Below are 18,643 nucleotides of genomic sequence, written 5' to 3'. Positions count from 1 at the left end.
TAAAGTGAATTTCCTAATATGACCTGTCATTGTATGCTCAGCAAGAAGCTATATTTGGGAAAATATAGAAATCTGCTTTTATTCCAACAGTAATAAAAGAGATACGTTTATCATGACATTTTAAAAAGAGCTAGTAATAAAAGAGATATATTTATCATGGCATTTTCAAAAGATTTCCAAGCAGCTATAGTTTGGAGTTGAAAAAATGATTTAACAACACTTAAACTGTTGCTCAAATTTAAAAAGAAAACAATAAAATAGAACATCACAGGTAAAAATATTCTCCTTTATACTCTTTTTAAAGTGTGTTTATTTATCTTAGGTTTGAAAGAGCCTGTGTTTGTGAAATCAGAGGAACTCATGATATGCTGAATCCAGTGCCAAGCAGAATGAATACCTTATATATATAGGAGTCACTTAATATAAACTTATTGAATAGTTACATTACTAATTTTTCTTTTATGATTAGAATTTGGTTGGAAATGGGAAGTCTGGATAGTTCCTCTAATTGTAAGCAAATAAGATGCCAAAAGTCTTGGGCTAATATTTTAATATTCTGTTTTTGCAGATATTCCATTTGGTGCCACACCAGTGAATGTCTTTTACAATGGCTGTATGGAAGTGAACATTAATGGTGTTCAGCTGGATCTGGATGAAGCCATTTCTAAGCATAATGATATTAGAGCTCACTCGTGTCCATCAGTTTTGAAAAGCACAAAGAATTCTTAAGGCTTCTTTCCTGTGCTGATAATATATTTTTCCTGTGCGTAATTATACTTATGTTTCAATAATAGCGGAAGGGTTTTCCCTGCACTGTGCAGACTTTGATTATTTTATGGTACTTTGACTTTCCTGGAATTTTAAAAAGGTCCTTTTTCAAGAAGAACAAGATCCTCTTGTGATACAAATCACATTAAAAAAATTCTTACCTCTATTGCTGCCTAGAAATTAAATAATGGAATACACAAACATTTCTAATTTGAATTTTTGCTACAAATGACATTTCTTCATTTTTATGTTTGTAAAAGTAAAATTAAATTTTGTCACCATGAGCTAGTGCTGAAATATCTCTGTTTTTTGGAAGGCAAGGGAAGTAAACTCAAACAAAAGTGCATGTGACTAAATACTATTGATCATAGCAGATCCTATTTTACTTATTTGTGTTTTTCCCTAATGAGGGCAGAAGGTGAGACAATGACCTATTACGTACGGATTGAGTGGAAGGCTTTGAAGCTTTACTCCAAAAACAGTTCCTCATGGGGACTTAAACTTAGCTTCACATTTGAACCAGTAGCTTTCCCCCATATTTTCATGGAAGCACATGAATCTTGCTGGTTAAGTAATTGGGTTTTATGAGCATGAGATACTAGACTGTATTGGAATGGATGTTGAAATCTTGGGTGGGGATAGTCCTTAAGTTTGGCTGTGAGTCACAAGATCTAGATTAGAAAAGGCAGGACCTAATATGGAAAGAATGGCAGAGAGAATAAATAATGTAGAAGTTCATAGTTTTCCTTGAATCCAACTTTAATTATCAGAGCAAGTTGCCAGATGTGATTGTTGAGAGACCAAAAGAATTCGGAAAGCTGGGACAGGACAGAGTTGATATCGTGTCTTTAGAGTAAGGAAGTGAGAGTGCCACGTACTTGTTGGCAATGCATTCCAGGTGACAGTTTTTTCACTCCCACACCTACCAGTCACTTTAGGTATGTATCAGATATTTCATTAAAAGTTTTAGGAAATAAACTTTTTTTCTACTATAGATATTTTATATCATGTAAAACATAATAAATTGCAGTATATTGTAAAAAAATATGTGAGTATCTATATTCCATCAACTCTTTGACTAGAACATAAAATTATATGACAAACATGTAAATCACGCACCACAGTAGCTCTTTAGTTGGAAGGTATAAAGGTCAAATATTTAATCAGTAGCTGTAGTTGACTTGTAGACTGGAGCTCAGAAAGGGAAGAAAAGCAAAGGTAACATGTATTGAGCGTTCGACATGTGCTAGAAATTGTGCTAGCTCATCTTACTGGATGTAACCTTTCTCCCAATTTACCACCAGGTACTATGAGTGATGAATTTCAGCAAGCAGCCATTGACAATTACATTGGTGTACAAAAGCAAAGAAGTAGAAAACCTGAAAGCATATGAAAAGGGAAAAAAGAAAGGAAGGGAGGGAAAAGTGAATTTTCTTTGGGGAAGAGTTTTGTGATTCTTGTTTAATTATGCCCAGATACAAAGACAACTATAGAGATCAATTCCACGTTTTCCATCAGAAACAGAAAACTTCCAACATGCAGTGATCTTCAGAAAGGCTCCAGAGACCCATTTATAAATTTTCTCTCTCTTTGAGGTGCATGTACATATGGCTTAGAAGGTTTGGGGCAGGTGTTTCTTACAAACACGAATCAGCTGACAATGATCTTGCAATACCAGGCTTCAGGCCTTCCCAGAGAACATCTGACAATCGGTCTTTTGCTGTGGAAGAAGAGAATTCCTCTTTCCTGCTAAAGTTTCAAATGGTAGACTTTAAATCTCATTCAGTGACTAGTCTTCAGATGGAAAAACCATCCTTTTGTCTCCCAGGTGCATGTGAGTTGACACATACACACACACATACAGAAGGATAGATAGAATGTTAAAAATGAGTGAAAAGCAGAGATGGGAGAAAGGGAGAGACACAGGTATAAGTGAGCCTGTGTGAACAAAACCAGGAGGAGAGAAAAGGGCAACAAAGAAAAAAGCAAATGAGAAAGATGAAAACAGACTCAGTGAAAGATTTGGTAAAATAGGGATGCCTGGGTGGCTCAGAGGTTAAGCGTCTGCCTTCAGCTCAGGTTGTGACCCCGGGGTCTTGGGATCGAGTCCCACACCGGGCTCCCTGCATGGAGCCTACTTCTCCCTCTGCCTGTGTCTCTGCCTCTTACTGTGTCTCTCATGAATAAATAAATAAAATATATATAAAAAAAGATCGATGAAATAGAAAATAAAGAAGAAAAGGAAAAAGAAGCAAAAGAAAGATACAGGATAAAGAGGATAAGAGATATAGAAAAAAATACAAAAAGAAATAGCTACTTTCTTGTAGACATTTATGTAGAAGTAGGTGACATTAGTAGTGACACTTGAGATACACATAGAAAGGAGTATCTGTACTGAGATAATGAAGTAGAGATCGAAATTTTTAAGAAAAAATTTAACAGGAAAAAGAAGAAGGAGTGAGAAACGAAAATTTAGATGATCATAGAAAAAAAGCAAATAGGTAGAGAAAGATCAACAGAAGGACCAAATATAAATGGAAAGAAAGAGGGGAAGAGTGCCAGAGGTAAAACAAGAAAGAGGCAGACCCAGAAATAACAAGAAGAATATGTCTGTGAAGAGAAAGCAGGAATGAGAAAAACATAGTAATAATTAAAAGGGAAAAAGAAAGAAAGGGATACAGAAGTAAATATACAATAAGGCAAGAAGAAGGATAGGGGACTCCGCTAGTTTATCCAAAGTGAGGATGGCAACCTTAAAGCTTGGTGTGGGGATGATGCTCCACGCCCCGGAGGTGGAGCTCCCGGCCAGGTAGCTGCCAAGGAGTGTATTCCCCAGAGTGTCCCCGAAACCAATCATCAAAGAATCTCCTGGAGGAATTCATGAGGATGATCGTGTAACATTCTACCAGAAATATCTGGAAAGGCTTGCAACCACTACCACTGGCATTTTTCTTGCCTTATTTCCTACCTCTTTGAAATTGGGGGCTTAGCCAGTGTACATCAAATGCAGAGGAGGGAGGGCTCCCTTCAACATGGTGTGAGGTTGATGCTAGAATAGTGACAATTTTCAAGCCTACCGTCATAGGAACATCCGAGCATCACAGGCTATGGCTGGCGCATTAATAGTGACCTAGTTATATAAAAGTGCAACGCCTGGGAGTGTAGGACAGCAAATCCAGTAGCACGCCAAAACGACAAGTTCATGAAAACTCCCGAGTTAGAGTGTCGTATCTATCATATTCCATGAAAGAAGAAACTTGCCTGACTTACACCCTCTGGTAGAATCGATCATTGGGGTGATGTAGCAACCTCCTTGGTACGTGCTCCCTGCCTCCTTGGAGGGGCTACTCTCCGTTCCTAACATTCCTCTGTCTTTGTTATAGCCCCTAGAATATGTAGAACAATTAGTCTGGAAATTTTAAGTACTGGGGATTTTTTTTTTCAAACACCACATTTTCCCAGAATCTCCCCAAAGTCCAAAACTTGCTGTTGAACCTCTTTCTCTTGAAAGACTTTGGTGAATGGATATGAAGCAAAAATAGGAGCTTTCAAAGAAATTTTTCTCATGCCAGGCCACTTTGAGCTGGACCCTCACTCCCCCTGCTTGCATACTGTACCCTCTGTTGTTTCAAATACTCTAGGAATGCCTGAAAAGACCAAGGGATCTGTACCTGATAAGCAATAACTGCTATTTCACTCATCAGGTCAGTCTAGCTTCACAAGAGCTCTGTGCACGGCGCATGGCATCTGGTCATAGGGCTCCCTCCAAGAAAGCAGGGATGTCTTCCTCACTCCTGCCTTTCCTTCCTTCCGTCTCGATTCCTTCTGCCCTCTGTAGGATGGAAGACTAAGCCTCACAGGCCCTGATTCCTTGGAAGCTACTGGCATACTACCTCAAGTTTTCCTGGTAATCAGATTGTCCCTGGAAGGGGGGTGGGGGGAGCCTTCGAAGGCCATGTACTGCACATCACTGGGGGAAAGCTTCCCGGGTATCTCAGTACCTTCCGTCTTCTGGGCTGAACTTTCCAGGGTGGGCAGTGATGGGAGAAAAATCAGGAAAATCGCTAGCCTCTGACCTCTTGTTCTCATCATTATTGTTATAATGCTCCGATTCAATTCTTTTTAACATATAGAATCTGAGCACCTACTAGATGCAGTGACTATGGAGGTGTTTGGAAGCCATAATAAATTCATTCATTCAGCAAATATTTGCGGGACACATACAATATGCCAAAGTTTGCTCTGGGTGATTGGGCTACAGAAGTGAATGCCCTTGCACCTATGTACAAATATGGTCACGGAGAAGAAAGGAACTGTAGAGGTCCAACCCGGACAGCAGGAGTATCTTCTGTGACTCTTTGCATATCATGGCTTAATTTAAATCAGCTTTTACCTTGGAATTCCAGATTTTAGGTTACTTTTTTACTGTTCATGTTCAAACCAAACAAACAAACAAAAAAGGTACATGGGTCTGGAATTTAGACAGAAGCCAAATCAGTAGGACCAAATGGTATCACTGAGAAGTGATCTTTCAGGCTCTGTGTGAACATCTTTACTGATGTAGGCCTTATTATTTGTCTAAAAAAGCCCCTTTTCTCTTTGTGCAGTGCATTAATTTGGAAGCTTCAAGAAGCAGATATCAAGAAGGTCTTAGATGGGTGTTAGGAACTGAATTGCATGTCCACAAAATTCACATGTTAAAGCCCCAAACCCTAATGTGACTGTATTTGGAGATAGGGCATTTGAGGAGGTAATAAAGGTTAAGTGAGGTCACAAGAGTGGGGGCCCTCATCCAGTGCAACTACGGTCCTTGCGAGAGGGAGACGCACCTGGGTTGTACGCACACAGACGAACAGCCGTGTGAGGACACAGCACGCGGAGAGCGCGATCTGCAGCCACGGAGAGGCCCGAGCAGAGCTGAGGCCTGCAGAGAGCGCGGTCTTGGGGCTTTGGGCCTCCAGGCCACGAGCAGACGCCCGGAGCAAGGACCGCATCATGGGAGTCCCGGCAGACTCCGCGCAGGCGGCAGGTTGATCGGGAGACTCCCCGGTGGAGGGAAAGGTGGGCGCGAGCGGGAATAGGTAGCAGGTAGCGGCGGCTTGCGGTGGCCGGTGGCCGCGTGCGGGATGGGGCACGCGGAGAGGCGAGAGATGCGGAGGGAGCCTCGGGCCCAGGGCCGCCCCGAGCCGGTCTGGGCTGGGTGCATGGGGCGGGCCGGGACGTGGCCCGCAGAGCCCCGGGCACGAGGGGGACGCGGGGACGCCTGGCACCGCCACCGCCACCGGACAGCGAGCGAGGTGAGCCCGCTCAGCTGGTGCCCGCAGCAGGTTCTCCAACAACGGCCTAGGCTGCCCCTCATCCTCGGCTCCAGAATCCCGAGGGAGATACTCGAGCGGCCCGGCCTGGGTGGAAGAGCCCGTTCTGAGCCACCAAGGCTGGCGGGAAGGCAGCCGGGGCCTGCATCAGGCCAGCGCGTCTCCAACCTGCTCGGTGAAATCGCCTGCAGACCTTTAAAAGTACTATTGACCTCCCTCTCCCTTGCCCCCCTCCCCCCCACCTCCAGCCCAGGATTCACATTTAATCAGTTTGGTGTGCAGTCTGGGCCTGGAGGATTTTAAGCCCCTACAGGTGATCTTAGGGTACGGGACAGAAACACGCCTCGCCGGTGAAGCAAGGTGGATGGGAGGGGGCTGGGTGCGCAAGGGACTGCAAAGAGGGAGTCCAGGCAACCAGCTGGACATGCCCACTAGGAGATTAAGCTTTCTGTCCTCTCTAAGGACTCTTTTCACTGAAGCTACCCAGTAAAAGCTGTATTTCTACAACCCACTTTTAACTTCTATCTTCTATTGCCATGTTTCTGGTAAAAGATTTTATTAAAACCAGATACCAAAAAAAAAAAAATTCTTCTACCATAAGAAAAATAACTTACTCTAGCATGTAATATATACACCTTATAAAAATAATAGTTGTGTAAAAAAAAAACCACCCTAACTTTAAATATACATTTTATACAGAAATAAAAGTCTGAAAATGCGTATGCTTCTAAAACAAACCAAAGTTCTGGCATTACGCTTACTCTAGCAGATAACTCTCCTTCTAGATGATCTTCCATCGTGTAGGAAGCACTGCTTTGGCAGGGGAATCTGCTGAGGCCAGCTCTCCTGCAGGTTTCACGCTCTGACCGGTAGGGCTCTGAAGAAATGTTTTGAAACAACCCTCATTGGATTGCAGTATCAAATCTTCTCTCGGATATTATCTCCACATTGCTTTGGAGAGCCTTGATAAAGCTTGTTTAAATGACTGGCTCTTTTGTAAATGACCACACTTTCTGATTTTATTGTTCTATTTGGCCAAATACCAATTTTTAGTCCTCCAAAATTTACATGTATAGCGTTTCTGCTTGCTTACTGATGCTTGATATTGTTAATATTTTAAATATTTTCTTAGTCTGATGAGAAAAAGGTGCTGGTTTGTTGTTTTTATTTGCATTTTGGTGATAACTAATGGGATTGAACAACTTTGCATGTATTTTTTTTTTGGAATTTTATATTGTTTTGTTTGGAGAGAGACGCTTGCTTATTTAGCATGTATTTTGCTATTGGATGATTTGTCTTATTGAAGTCTAGGGCTTCTTTATGTGTCATAGATATTGAGTATCATCTATTATTTATCTTATAAGCCATCACCTCACTGAATGATCCATTTAATTGACTCAGTAGATTTCCTTGGTTTTTATAGTTTTCACTGCTACTAAAATAATGATAATTTTTCTTCTCTCTATATTATGCTTCATTTGTTTTTCTTACTCATTATATTAGCTAGGGCGTTCAGAGTATTGCTGGGTATTAACAGTCATTCTTATATTGTTCTTAATATTAGTGGAATTATTTTTGGTATTTTACCATTAAGTTAAAATTTGTTTTTGATTTCTAAAGATATTACTCATCAATTTTCTTGTAAATTACTTATCAGTAATACTTTGTATTTTTTCTAGTTTTCTATGTTTTTTTTCCAGATTGCTTATTGAAGTTTATTATATGTCATCAGTGTCCACTGGGATTATTTTTTTCTTCCTTAATATGCTGTAGTAAGGTATATCAACAGATTTCCTAACATTGAACTATCCTTGTATTTATCATTTAAAGGGTTCTTATTTCTAGTATATTTTGACATTTCTGTATTCACAAATGGGATAAGTCGAAATAATTTTTTCTCAGTTCCACTTTTGCCCAGTTTTGCTCTTCAGGTTATACTAGTTTGAAGAGTAGATCCAAATTCTAAAAGGATCAAGTCCAGGAAAGAGGAGAGTAAGAAGGACTTGCTAGAAGAGAAAGGGAAATGGTCACCCGTGGTTGAAGGGATTCTGAATGATATTCGTTTGCTGGGGATGCTGCATAAATTAGCACAAACCATGTGGCTTAAGTAAATCTCACAATTTTGGAGTCTTGAAATCAGGCATCAGCAGGGTTGGCTCCTCCTAAGGGCTGGGAGGGGAGGATGTGTTCCAGCCTCGCTCTTCCGCTCAGAGATAGCTGTCTCCTGCCTTGACCTCACATCATCTTCCTCCTTATATGTTTGTCTCTGAATGTCTCCTTGCGAGGACACCAGTCATATTGGATTAGAGCCACTGTAATGACCTTATTTTAGCCTGATTATTTAGGGTCTGTAAAGACCCTGTCTCCAAATAAGGTCACATTCTGAGATACTAGAGGTTAGGGCTTCCCCATATACATTTTGGGAAAACACAATCCAATACGTAGAAGAAGGTTTCCTGCAGCTGCAAAACTGCTAAAATTAGGCAAAACTTTTGATTCGGCCGGAAAAAATATTGGGTTAAAAAAAATAAAAAAGAAAAAAACATCCGGTAAACCATTAGACATTCAGACAGTGGAGGCGCGCCCACGGGTTTGGTGCCGTCATCGAGGCCCAGGTCGTGACTCGAGGTATCTTTTGCCCCGAGAATATCTGATCTCAGGAATTACGTCGAGAATACAAATCCGGTCTTCGAGCAGACGCGCGGGCGGGTCGGGGTGGTGGAGGGAAGGGCCGGGAGGTTGGCGGTGCTACCCGGGCCCGCCTCCCGCTCGTCCCGCGCCGTCCCCGCCCCGCCCCGCTCCGCGCAGCAGCGACCAGAGCTTGCGGGGCGTGTGGCCCGACTCCGGCCTGGCCGCAGCGCCCCGGTGAGCGGGCCGGGGAGGGGGCGGCCCGGGGCGGCCCCACTTAGGACTGCACTCGCAGCAGCTGCTCGCGTGCGTGTCCCGGGGAGTCCGCGCAAGCCGCAGGCGTTCCCGCGGGGACAGGCTTGGCGGCCCAGGCCGCGGGCGTGCTTGCGCGCCCCGCGAGGGCAGGCCGGGCCGCAGCCTCGCGCGCCCAGGCGGCGGCAGGACAGACGCGGCTCCGGTGGCGGTCGCGCTCTGCCTCTGGGCCCTGACCCTGGCCTCTAAGTTTAGGGCCCATCCGGATAATCCAGGGTGATCTCGTCTCAAGGTCTTTAGCTTAATTACACCTAAGGAGCTTATTTTTCCACGTGAAGGAACACCTACACTTTATTTTATTTTATTTTATTTTTTCAGAACACCTAGAGTTTAAAGGATTAAGATGTAGGCATATCTTTTTTGCAGGGGAGGGGCAAGCCTTCATCCCAGGCACTCACTCTATGTCTAAACTTCATATATTAGATTGATGTTAGAATTTAAGAGAACAGAGTAGAAACTGAGGGGAATATTCTGTTATTATTATGGATATGAATTCTGGAGCCTGACTTATTTTATTTTTTTAAAAGATTTATGTATTTTAGAGGGAGAGAGAGCATGAACAAGGAGTTGCAGAGGGAGAGGGAGAGAGAATGGGAAGCAGACTCTGTGCTGAGTGTGAAGCCCTACAAGAGGCTCCATCTCTCGACCCTGAGACCAGGACCTGAGTAGGAACCAGGAGTCAGCTGCACAGTAGACTGCACTGCCCAGGTGCCCCCAGACTATTTAGTTTATTTATTTTTAATTCTTTTTTTTAATTTTTATTTATTTATGATAGTCACACACAGAGAGAGAGAGAGAGAGAGAGAGAGAGGCAGAGACACAGGCAGAGGGAGAAGCAGGCTCCATGCACCGGGAGCCCGACGTGGGATTCGATCCTGGGTCTCCAAAGGCAGGCGCTAAACCACTGCGCCACCCAGGGATCCCGACTATTTAGTGTAAACACCAGTCCCATAACTAAGTAGCTGTTAGTGCTAAGTTGTTTATTGTCTCTCTGCCTATTTCATCTGCAAAGTGAGATAATAGTGCCTGGCTTGTTGGGTTGATGTGAAGATTAAATTGTCCATAGTAAGTGATATATGTGTTTGTTATTATTTTTATTATTGTAATTATTAAATAGAGAAAGGTTGGCTGGATTCCCAAATGCATTAGAATAATGGCTTTTATTAAAGGTTGAAAGTCTTATCTTCTACTTTGTAGGACCAGAAACTTGCCACGTGCCACTTCATAAAAGGAGTGATTCCTAAAGATCCAACTTCATCTATCAATACATTTCAATTTTTTTCTTAGGCCTGTCTTGAAAATGGTTAACAAGCTGCTTTGTTTTCCTGGTTCCATGTTTTGCACCAGAGAGGAGGTTGTATACCTTTTACAAAGTGACTTACATGCATCCCTTTCTCCACAGTGCCAGAATTAGGAAAAAGTGAAATTGGAAAACCTCAGAAGGTGTTTTTCTGCTGTGGGCTTTCATGATCACAGTGTTAATCACTACCCCCAGAGCGTTCATTCACATTCATAATGGTGTAAGAGCAGACATGCTAATCCACCGAGCACTCATGCTAATGTTCATTTAATAAAATAAATAGATTCTGACTCTCTTGTAAATTATGGGGGGGGGGAGGTAAGGAAATCTAAACTATAATTAACTTGCGTAATTCATTTGCTGCATTTCCCCTGCAAGTATTAAAATGTCTTTGTTGCTTCCTCTAGGAATTACTTAAAGCGCTGATATATTATGGTCCTTCTATATAATTTTCAGACAGCTAATTGTGTGGTTTAGAAAGCAAAAATAAGAGACTCTAGAATTTCACTTTCTAGAATGGACCCTTAGTGGTTGATCATAGGTTCATTCAGATAAAAATTATTTTCCATGATGTAGTCAATTATATTGGCAGCTATTATTTAATGCTTTGTTCTGCTTTTTAATTTTTAAAACTCAGGTTTTACTTATTTTTGATTTTTTTTTAAATATAAACTCAGGCCAGTTTTATTAAAGAAAAATTTTGCATGATTTCCTTTTCACCAGTCTGCTCTGGCATGCTTTGGATGATACCAGAATCACCTGGGTCGATGGTGGCCTTGTGCCCACTGCAGTATTTCCCATATGCCGCGCCCAGTTCAATGTTACTGCCGCTGTGGTGATGGGCACCAGTTTTGGCCAACAGGGTGCACTTTCCTGTTTCAGATTTCCTCAAGGCTGGGCAGCTGTTGGAGAGGGTGACCAGGTTCGCTTTGCCGAGCCTGATCATTTTCAGAGTCTGCTTGTGCCCCCAGCACACACTTTCCACTTTTCACAGCAAGTTGAAGCCTAGGGTTGATGGATTCCCGGGCCCTTTTTTGTCCTCTTTGTGGCCAGTATCTTCCTGCCTTAGCTGCCGACTGCCCCAGCCAAGCGCAGCAGCAAGCTGGCCAGAAGCGAGAAAGGATAAAATCCCTTTCACTAAAAATAAGTATCAGACCTCTTTGGAGTGAGCCGGATGGAAGATACTAAATAATTCGAATAATTAGTAAGAAAAAAAATCCGTTTTAATTAATAAATCTGTGTTTCTTAAAGTAGCTTTTTATCTATTCTTACTTATATTTCATTTGCCTGGTTAGAAACTGGAAAGTGTCAGGCTCTTAGATCCAGAGAAGCGGTTTCATGGCCATGGTGAGGTCAAGTGCGGAGAGGAATATATATTGCAAAGTTATTCCAAGGATTCTCTGGGCTTCTACAGGTGCGGGCTCCTCGGCGAGGCCTCCGGCCAGGCAGTTTGTCGCTCCACCAACCGCCTAACCCAATGCACGACGTGGAAGTGGACGTTAGGGCTGAGAGAAGCGCTCAGAAGATTTATTAGGAGTTGTCCAAAGTCAACACCATGATCAGATGACTCATTTTTGTTCTTAATCCCTTAAAGTAGCCCTTTGCGTCCGCGACTCGTCCTCACCTGCTTCCAGCACAGCCCGGGGAGTAAAAGCCCCGGCGAGGTGACCGGGGACTAAGTGACAAGTTCCTACGTTTGGTCAGTGGCTTTCTCCGGCTCCTCGGTTTGTCCTCACTTGCAAACTTCTCCAAAGGACGAGAGCGAATCCTCGCCCCGGAGGATGGACTCGAGTCCGGGGCAGTGCGACCTGGGAGCCGGCGGCTTCCTGCGCCCCGCCGCACCCTGCGGACCCCGTTCTCCCTGGCACTGCACCCCAGGTGCAGGGTCCAGGGCGCAGGGTCCGGGGTGCAGGGTCCAGGGTGCAGGGTCTGGGGCACAGGGCCCGGGAGGCAGGGCCTGGGACGCAGGGTCTGGGATGCAGGGCCCGGGAGGCAGGTCTGGGAGGCAGATCCAGAAGGCAGGGTCTGGGATGCAGGGTCCGGGGTGCAGGGCCCGGGGCGCAGGGTCTGGGGTGCAGGGCCCGAGAGGCAGGTCCGGGAGGCAGATCCAGAAGGCAGGGTCCGGGATGCAGGGTCCAGGGTGCAGGGCCCGGGGCGCAGGGTCTGGGGTGCATGGCCCCGGAGGCAGGTCCGGGAGGCAGGGCCCGAGACGCAGGGTCTGGGGTGCAGGGTCCGGGGCGCAGGGTCTACGGTGCAGGGCCCAGGATTGGGGCGCTGGGCAGACGCTGGGGTGCCCAGATGCCCCTCTCCGTCCCCACTTGGGGTTCACGTCTCAGGCCCAACACGCGGGTCCGATTCCCACGGAGCAGCCCGGGGCAACCCCAGGCTTTGCGTCGAGTGTCAGAGCCTCCTGCCAAGGGGTCCTTCCTCGTGACCTCGACACCCTGGGAAGTGCTCGCATGCTCTCTGCTCAGGCACAAAGGAAACGACCGTCTCCCCCGTCACCGGTCACCAGGCCTGGTTCTCCCCTCCGGGGGAGCCTGCCACCCCCCAACCGGTGTCCCCCGTGCGCACGCTGTCGCCTGCAACACGCCTCTTCTCTCCGCCGCCTTCGAGGACCGACGCACAGCCCCGCTCGGCTTTGCTTCGGGTCATGAAGTCAGAGCAGGTGGCCCAGGGCTGGCAGGTGCGTGTCGCCAGAGCCTCCGGTCCCGCTCGCCCGTGGCCTGTCCTGACCCTGACTGCGAGCTTTGCAGGCCCTCCCTTTCGCCCGCCCACTTTTTTTTTAAATTGAAGTAAAATTCACATGACCTAAAATGAGCCATTTTCAAGTCATTTGGTGGCAGCTGGTGCACCTGCCACGTCCTCCCTGATCCTTCTCTCTCCAGCTGACCGCACGCCTCACAGACCTGCATTCCCGGGTCTATGCGGTCTGGGAGGGTGGATCCTCCCACACCCCCCTGCCTACCACCCCCACCCCTTCTTTCTCAGTGCAGAGCTAACGCAGGCGCCCGCCCCTGGCCCCCTGCCCCCTGAATCCCGTCTCACCGTCCCTGTCCCCATCCCCTGCCCCCCACCTCCCGAATCCTTGCCCCTCTGTCCCCCCGTCCCCCGTTCCCCCATTCCCCGGCTCCCCCATCCCCGGCCCCCATCCCTGTCCCCCGACCCCAGTCCCTGTCCCCCATGCCCGTCCTCCCGACCCCCCATCCCCATCCCCCCACCCCCCATCACCCCATCCCCCCTGTCCCCCACACCCCCCTGTGCTTGATTTCAGGATCTCTCATTACATCCCCTGTCTTTCATTTGGTTTCGCAAACTGAAAAGGCAGCCCCGACAGCAAATGAGAATTATGGGCTTTTGTCTTTTGAAGGAAACCTTGGGAGGCGGAACCTTGAAGTTGTTCACCCAAAGCCACTTCGAAACTGCTTTATGTTCATTCGGGTGGATTTTACCTTGGGATCGATGCCGCGCTTACGCTGGTTTAACTCGTCGGAGCTGGAGCCGGGGAGCCGGTGGGGTGTGTCCGGGGTGCCGGTGGGGTGTGCGCGGGGAGCCGGTGGGGTGTGCCCGGGGTGCCGGTGGGGTGTGTGCGGGGAGCCGGTGGGGTGTGTGCGGGGAGCCGGTGGGGTGTGCGCGGGGAGCCGGTGGGGTGTGTGCGGGAGCCGGTGGGGTGTGCCCGGGGTGCCGGTGGGGTGTGCCCGGGGTGCCGGTGGGGTGTGTGCGGGGAGCCGGTGGGGTGTGTGCGGGGAGCCGGTGGGGTGTGCCCGGGGAGCCGGTGGGGTGTGTGCGGGGAGCCGGTGGGGTGTGTCCGGGGTGCCGGTGGGGTGTGTGCGGGGAGCCGGTGGGGTGTGCCCAGGGAGCCGGTGGGGTGTGTGCGGGGAGCCGGTGGGGTGTGCCCGGGGTGCCGGTGGGGTGTGCCCGGGGTGCCGGTGGGGTGTGTGCGGGGAGCCGGTGGGGTGTGTCCGGGGAGCCGGTGGGGTGTGTCCGGGGTGCCGGTGGGGTGTGCCCGGGGTGCCGGTGGGGTGTGTGCGGGGAGCCGGTGGGGTGTGTGCGGGGAGCCGGTGGGGTGTGCCCGGGGAGCCGGTGGGGTGTGTGCGGGAGCCGGTGGGGTGTGCCCGGGGAGCCGGTGGGGTGTGTCCGGGGTGCCGGTGGGGTGTGTGCGGGGAGCCGGTGGGGTGTGCCCAGGGAGCCGGTGGGGTGTGTGCGGGGAGCCGGTGGGGTGTGCCGGGGTGCCGGTGGGGTGTGCCCGGGGTGCCGGTGGGGTGTGCCCGGGGTGCCGGTGGGGTGTGTGCGGGGAGCCGGTGGGGTGTGCCCGGGGAGCCGGTGGGGTGTGCGCGGGGAGCCGGTGGGGTGTGTGCGGGGAGCCGGTGGGGTGTGTCCGGGGTGCCGGTGGGGTGTGTGCGGGGTGCCGGTGGGGTGTGCGCGGGGAGCCGGTGGGGTGTGCCCAGGGAGCCGGTGGGGTGTGTGCGGGGAGCCGGTGGGGTGTGCCCGGGGTGCCGGTGGGGTGTGCCCGGGGTGCCGGTGGGGTGTGTGCGGGGAGCCGGTGGGGTGTGTGCGGGGAGCCGGTGGGGTGTGCGCGGGGAGCCGGTGGGGTGTGTGCGGGGAGTCGGTGGGGTGTGTCCGGGGAGCCGGTGGGGTGTGTCCGGGGTGCCGGTGGGGTGTGTGCGGGGAGCCGGTGGGGTGTGTCCGGGGTGCCGGTGGGGTGTGTGCGGGGAGCCGGTGGGGTGTGTCCGGGGTGCCGGTGGGGTGTGCGCGGGGAGCCGGTGGGGTGTGTGCGGGGAGTCGGTGGGGTGTGTCCGGGGAGCCGGTGGGGTGTGTCCGGGGTGCCGGTGGGGTGTGTGCGGGGAGCCGGTGGGGTGTGTCCGGGGTGCCGGTGGGGTGTGTGCGGGGAGCCGGTGGGGTGTGTCCGGGGTGCCGGTGGGGTGTGCGCGGGGAGCCGGTGGGGTGTGCCCAGGGAGCCGGTGGGGTGTGTGCGGGGAGCCGGTGGGGTGTGTGCGGGGAGCCGGTGGGGTGTGTCCGGGGTGCCGGTGGGGTGTGCGCGGGGAGCCGGTGGGGTGTGCCCAGGGAGCCGGTGGGGTGTGTGCGGGGAGCCGGTGGGGTGTGCCCGGGGTGCCGGTGGGGTGTGCCCGGGGTGCCGGTGGGGTGTGTGCGGGGAGCCGGTGGGGTGTGTGCGGGGAGCCGGTGGGGTGTGTGCGGGGAGTCGGTGGGGTGTGTCCGGGGAGCCGGTGGGGTGTGTCCGGGGTGCCGGTGGGGTGTGCCCGGGGTGCCGGTGGGGTGTGTGCGGGGAGCCGGTGGGGTGTGTGCGGGGAGCCGGTGGGGTGTGCCCGGGGAGCCGGTGGGGTGTGTGCGGGAGCCGGTGGGGTGTGCCCGGGGAGCCGGTGGGGTGTGTCCGGGGAGCCGGTGGGGTGTGTGCGGGGAGCCGGTGGGGTGTGCCCAGGGAGCCGGTGGGGTGTGTGCGGGGAGCCGGTGGGGTGTGCCCGGGGTGCCGGTGGGGTGTGCCCGGGGTGCCGGTGGGGTGTGTGCGGGGAGCCGGTGGGGTGTGTGCGGGGAGCCGGTGGGGTGTGCCCGGGGAGCCGGTGGGGTGTGTGCGGGGAGTCGGTGGGGTGTGTCCGGGGAGCCGGTGGGGTGTGCCCGGGGAGCCGGTGGGGTGTGTGCGGGAGTCGGTGGGGTGTCCCGGGAGTCGCCCTACCGCTTGGCTTGGCCCTGCCCCCAGGCCTCCGGGTCCCAGGGCCGTGGCGTCCCCGCCCGGCGCGCAGGTTCCAGGTCGTGGTCCCAGGTGTCGCGGGCGGTGACACGGGGAGCCGAGGGCGCGGCCCGGAGCGGCCTTCCCGGTCCCAGTCCCGGCCCCCCACGTGCCGTCGCCTCCGTGGCCCCCGCTCTCCGCGCTCCGGGGCCTCTGCCCTGCGCGGTCCGGGAATCCTCCTCTCGGCCTTTTCCTGCGACCCGAATCCTTCCAGCCGCGCCGTGGGAGCCGGACCGCGCTCAGGACTGGCTTCCCGGGGCCGCCGCGCCTTCTGGGGGTCGCAGCGCTGCCCCCGCCGGGAGCGCCCCGACGCCCCGCCCCAGCACGCACCCGCGCCTCAGAATTAATGGGCCTGAGATGGCGCTTTCCATGAACTCCGCAGGTCTGTCTTCTTCCCGTCGTGTCCTTTCTCTTAAACGAGAGGGTCCCCATTCCCCTGGGCCCGTGCTCCCAGAGCCCCCCCCCCCCGGGGCCCGCCTCCCTCGCAGGGACCCCTCTGCTCCGCACCCTGCCCTCGACGGCCCACACGGCTCGGGGTGCCCGAGGCTCGCTTTCTGTCCCCCCTGGGCCCTCGCTCGTCTCGCCCGCGCCCCCACCGTCCTTCCCTCTTGCTTCAGCAACCCCGGATGCTCCTTCCCGAGCAGCTGCTGCATGACCAGCCTTATGGCAAGTACTGAGGATAGGGAAAACAAAACAAAAACAAAAACGCAAACAACAACAAAAACCCCACCAGAAAAAATGAGTTTCTGCTCATTTGGGCTTCATGTGAAGCTTGGTCGGACGGGGTTATGCGGTTTTCTCTGCATAGAATATCACGCCCCCGCTTGCCCGCCGGTGAACTTTTACTTAGTCTTCAGGTCCACGTTTAAGGTTATTTCTGTGAAGACTTTCTTTGTCTTTCTTTTTACTCTAGAAAGAGCAAATCATTCTGGTCTGTCTTTTGGCCAAGCCTCCGTACGCCACACGTACACGGCTTTTGTTGCGGGCGTGGACAGGTGGCTGGTTGCAGGTGTACGGCAGAGTCAGCGGTTCCCTGCGCCCCTCGGTGCCCTAAGACTAGTGAGCTCTTGCTGCCCTTCACCGTCTCGCATCCCTCCACCCCGGCCCTCTGGAAACCTTCAGTTTGTTCTCTGTGGTGCAGAGTCTGGTTCTTGGTTTGTCTCTCTCTCTCTTTTTTAATTTGTTCATTTATTTTGTTTCTTAAATTTCACCCATGAATGAAATCCTATGGTATCTGTCTTTCTCTCGCTGACTCGTTTCCCTTAGCCTTATACTTTCTAGCTCTGTCCATGTTGTTGCAAATGGCAAGATTTCATTCCCTTTTATGTTTGGGGCAGTATTCCTATACATATAGGAGTATTATATACAGAATATATGTAGGATGTTCCTATCTATACACAACCATACACACACCCCACATGTTCTCTATCCATGGACATTTGGGCTGCTTCCATAACTCAGGTACTCAAAGTAATGCCGCAATAAATATGGGGGTTCAGGCATCCCTTTGAATTCGTGCTTTTGTTCTCTTCGGGTAAATACCCAATAGCACGATGGCTTGGATCATAGGGTAGGTAGTTTTATTTTTGATTTCTTGAAGAATTTCCTTATTGTCTTCCACAGTGGCCACACTAGTTTCCATTTCTACCGACAGGACACAGGGTTCCTATTTCGCCACATTCTCGTTAATACTTGTTATTTCTTGCGGGCTTTGGTTTTAGCCATTCTGACAGATGTGAGGTGATATCTCATTATAGTTTTGGTTTGCATTTCCCTGATGACGGGTGACGTTGTCGTGTTTTCATGTGTCTGCTGGCCATCTGAATGTCTTCTTTGCAAAAAGTCTATTTAGGTGCTCTGACCGTTTTTTAACCAGATTGTTTGACTTTTGGTGTTTAGTGTGTACGTTCTTTATATATTTTGGATGTTAACTCCTTATTGGAGTTTATTTGCAAATACCTTCTCTCATTCAGTAGGTTGCCTTTTTGTTTTCTTGATGGTTTCTTTGGCTGTACAAATGCTTTTTATTTTGATGTGGTCCCAATAGTTTGTTTGCTTTATTTCCCTTGCATTAGGAGACATATCCAAAAAAATGTTGCTACACTCGATGTCAGAGAAATTGTTGCCTGTTTTCTAGGATTTTTATGGTTTCAGGCCTCAAATTTAGGTCTTTAAGCCGTTTTGAGTTTATGCTTGCATATGGTATTAGAAAGCAGTCCTGTTTCATTCTTTTGCACTTAGCTGCCCAGTTTTCTCAGCACCATTTATTGAAGAGACTGTCTTTTCCTGATTGTGTATTCTTCCTTCCTTTGTTGTGGATTGATTGGCCATATAAGCATGGATTTATTTCTTGGCTCTCTATTCTTTTCCATTGATCTATGGGTCTATTTTTGGGTCAGTACCATGCTGTTTTGATCACTACAGCTTTGTAGTATATCCTGAAATGTGGAATTGTAATAACTTCTGCTTTGTTTTTCTTTCTTAAGATTGCTTTAGCTATTTGGGATCTTTTGTGGTTCCATGCAAATTTTACTATTATTTATTCTAGTTTGGTGAAAAATGATGTTGGTATTTGAA

General features: G+C 50.1%; 1 protein-coding gene across 21 annotated transcripts in view; it reads left to right on the top strand.

The window, feature by feature from the left end:
* Positions 1-1,052, top strand: part of PROS1 (protein S) — a 63,601-nt gene extending 62,549 nt beyond the window's left edge. For all 21 annotated transcript variants that reach the window (XM_049105345.1, XM_049105344.1, XM_049105347.1 and 18 more), the window contains one exon: positions 569-1,052. In XM_049105345.1, the coding sequence (XP_048961302.1) occupies positions 569-729 (161 nt within the window). In that variant the 3' untranslated portion in view covers positions 730-1,052. The remainder of the gene's footprint in view (positions 1-568) is intronic.
* Positions 1,053-18,643: the final 17,591 nt, after the last annotated feature.

This window comes from Canis lupus, chromosome 33 (assembly GCF_003254725.2).
Source record: "Canis lupus dingo isolate Sandy chromosome 33, ASM325472v2, whole genome shotgun sequence".
Taxonomy (NCBI): domain Eukaryota; kingdom Metazoa; phylum Chordata; class Mammalia; order Carnivora; family Canidae; genus Canis; species Canis lupus.
Note: the sequence above shows the minus strand (reverse complement) of the source record. Positions and strands in the feature narration are given on the sequence as shown.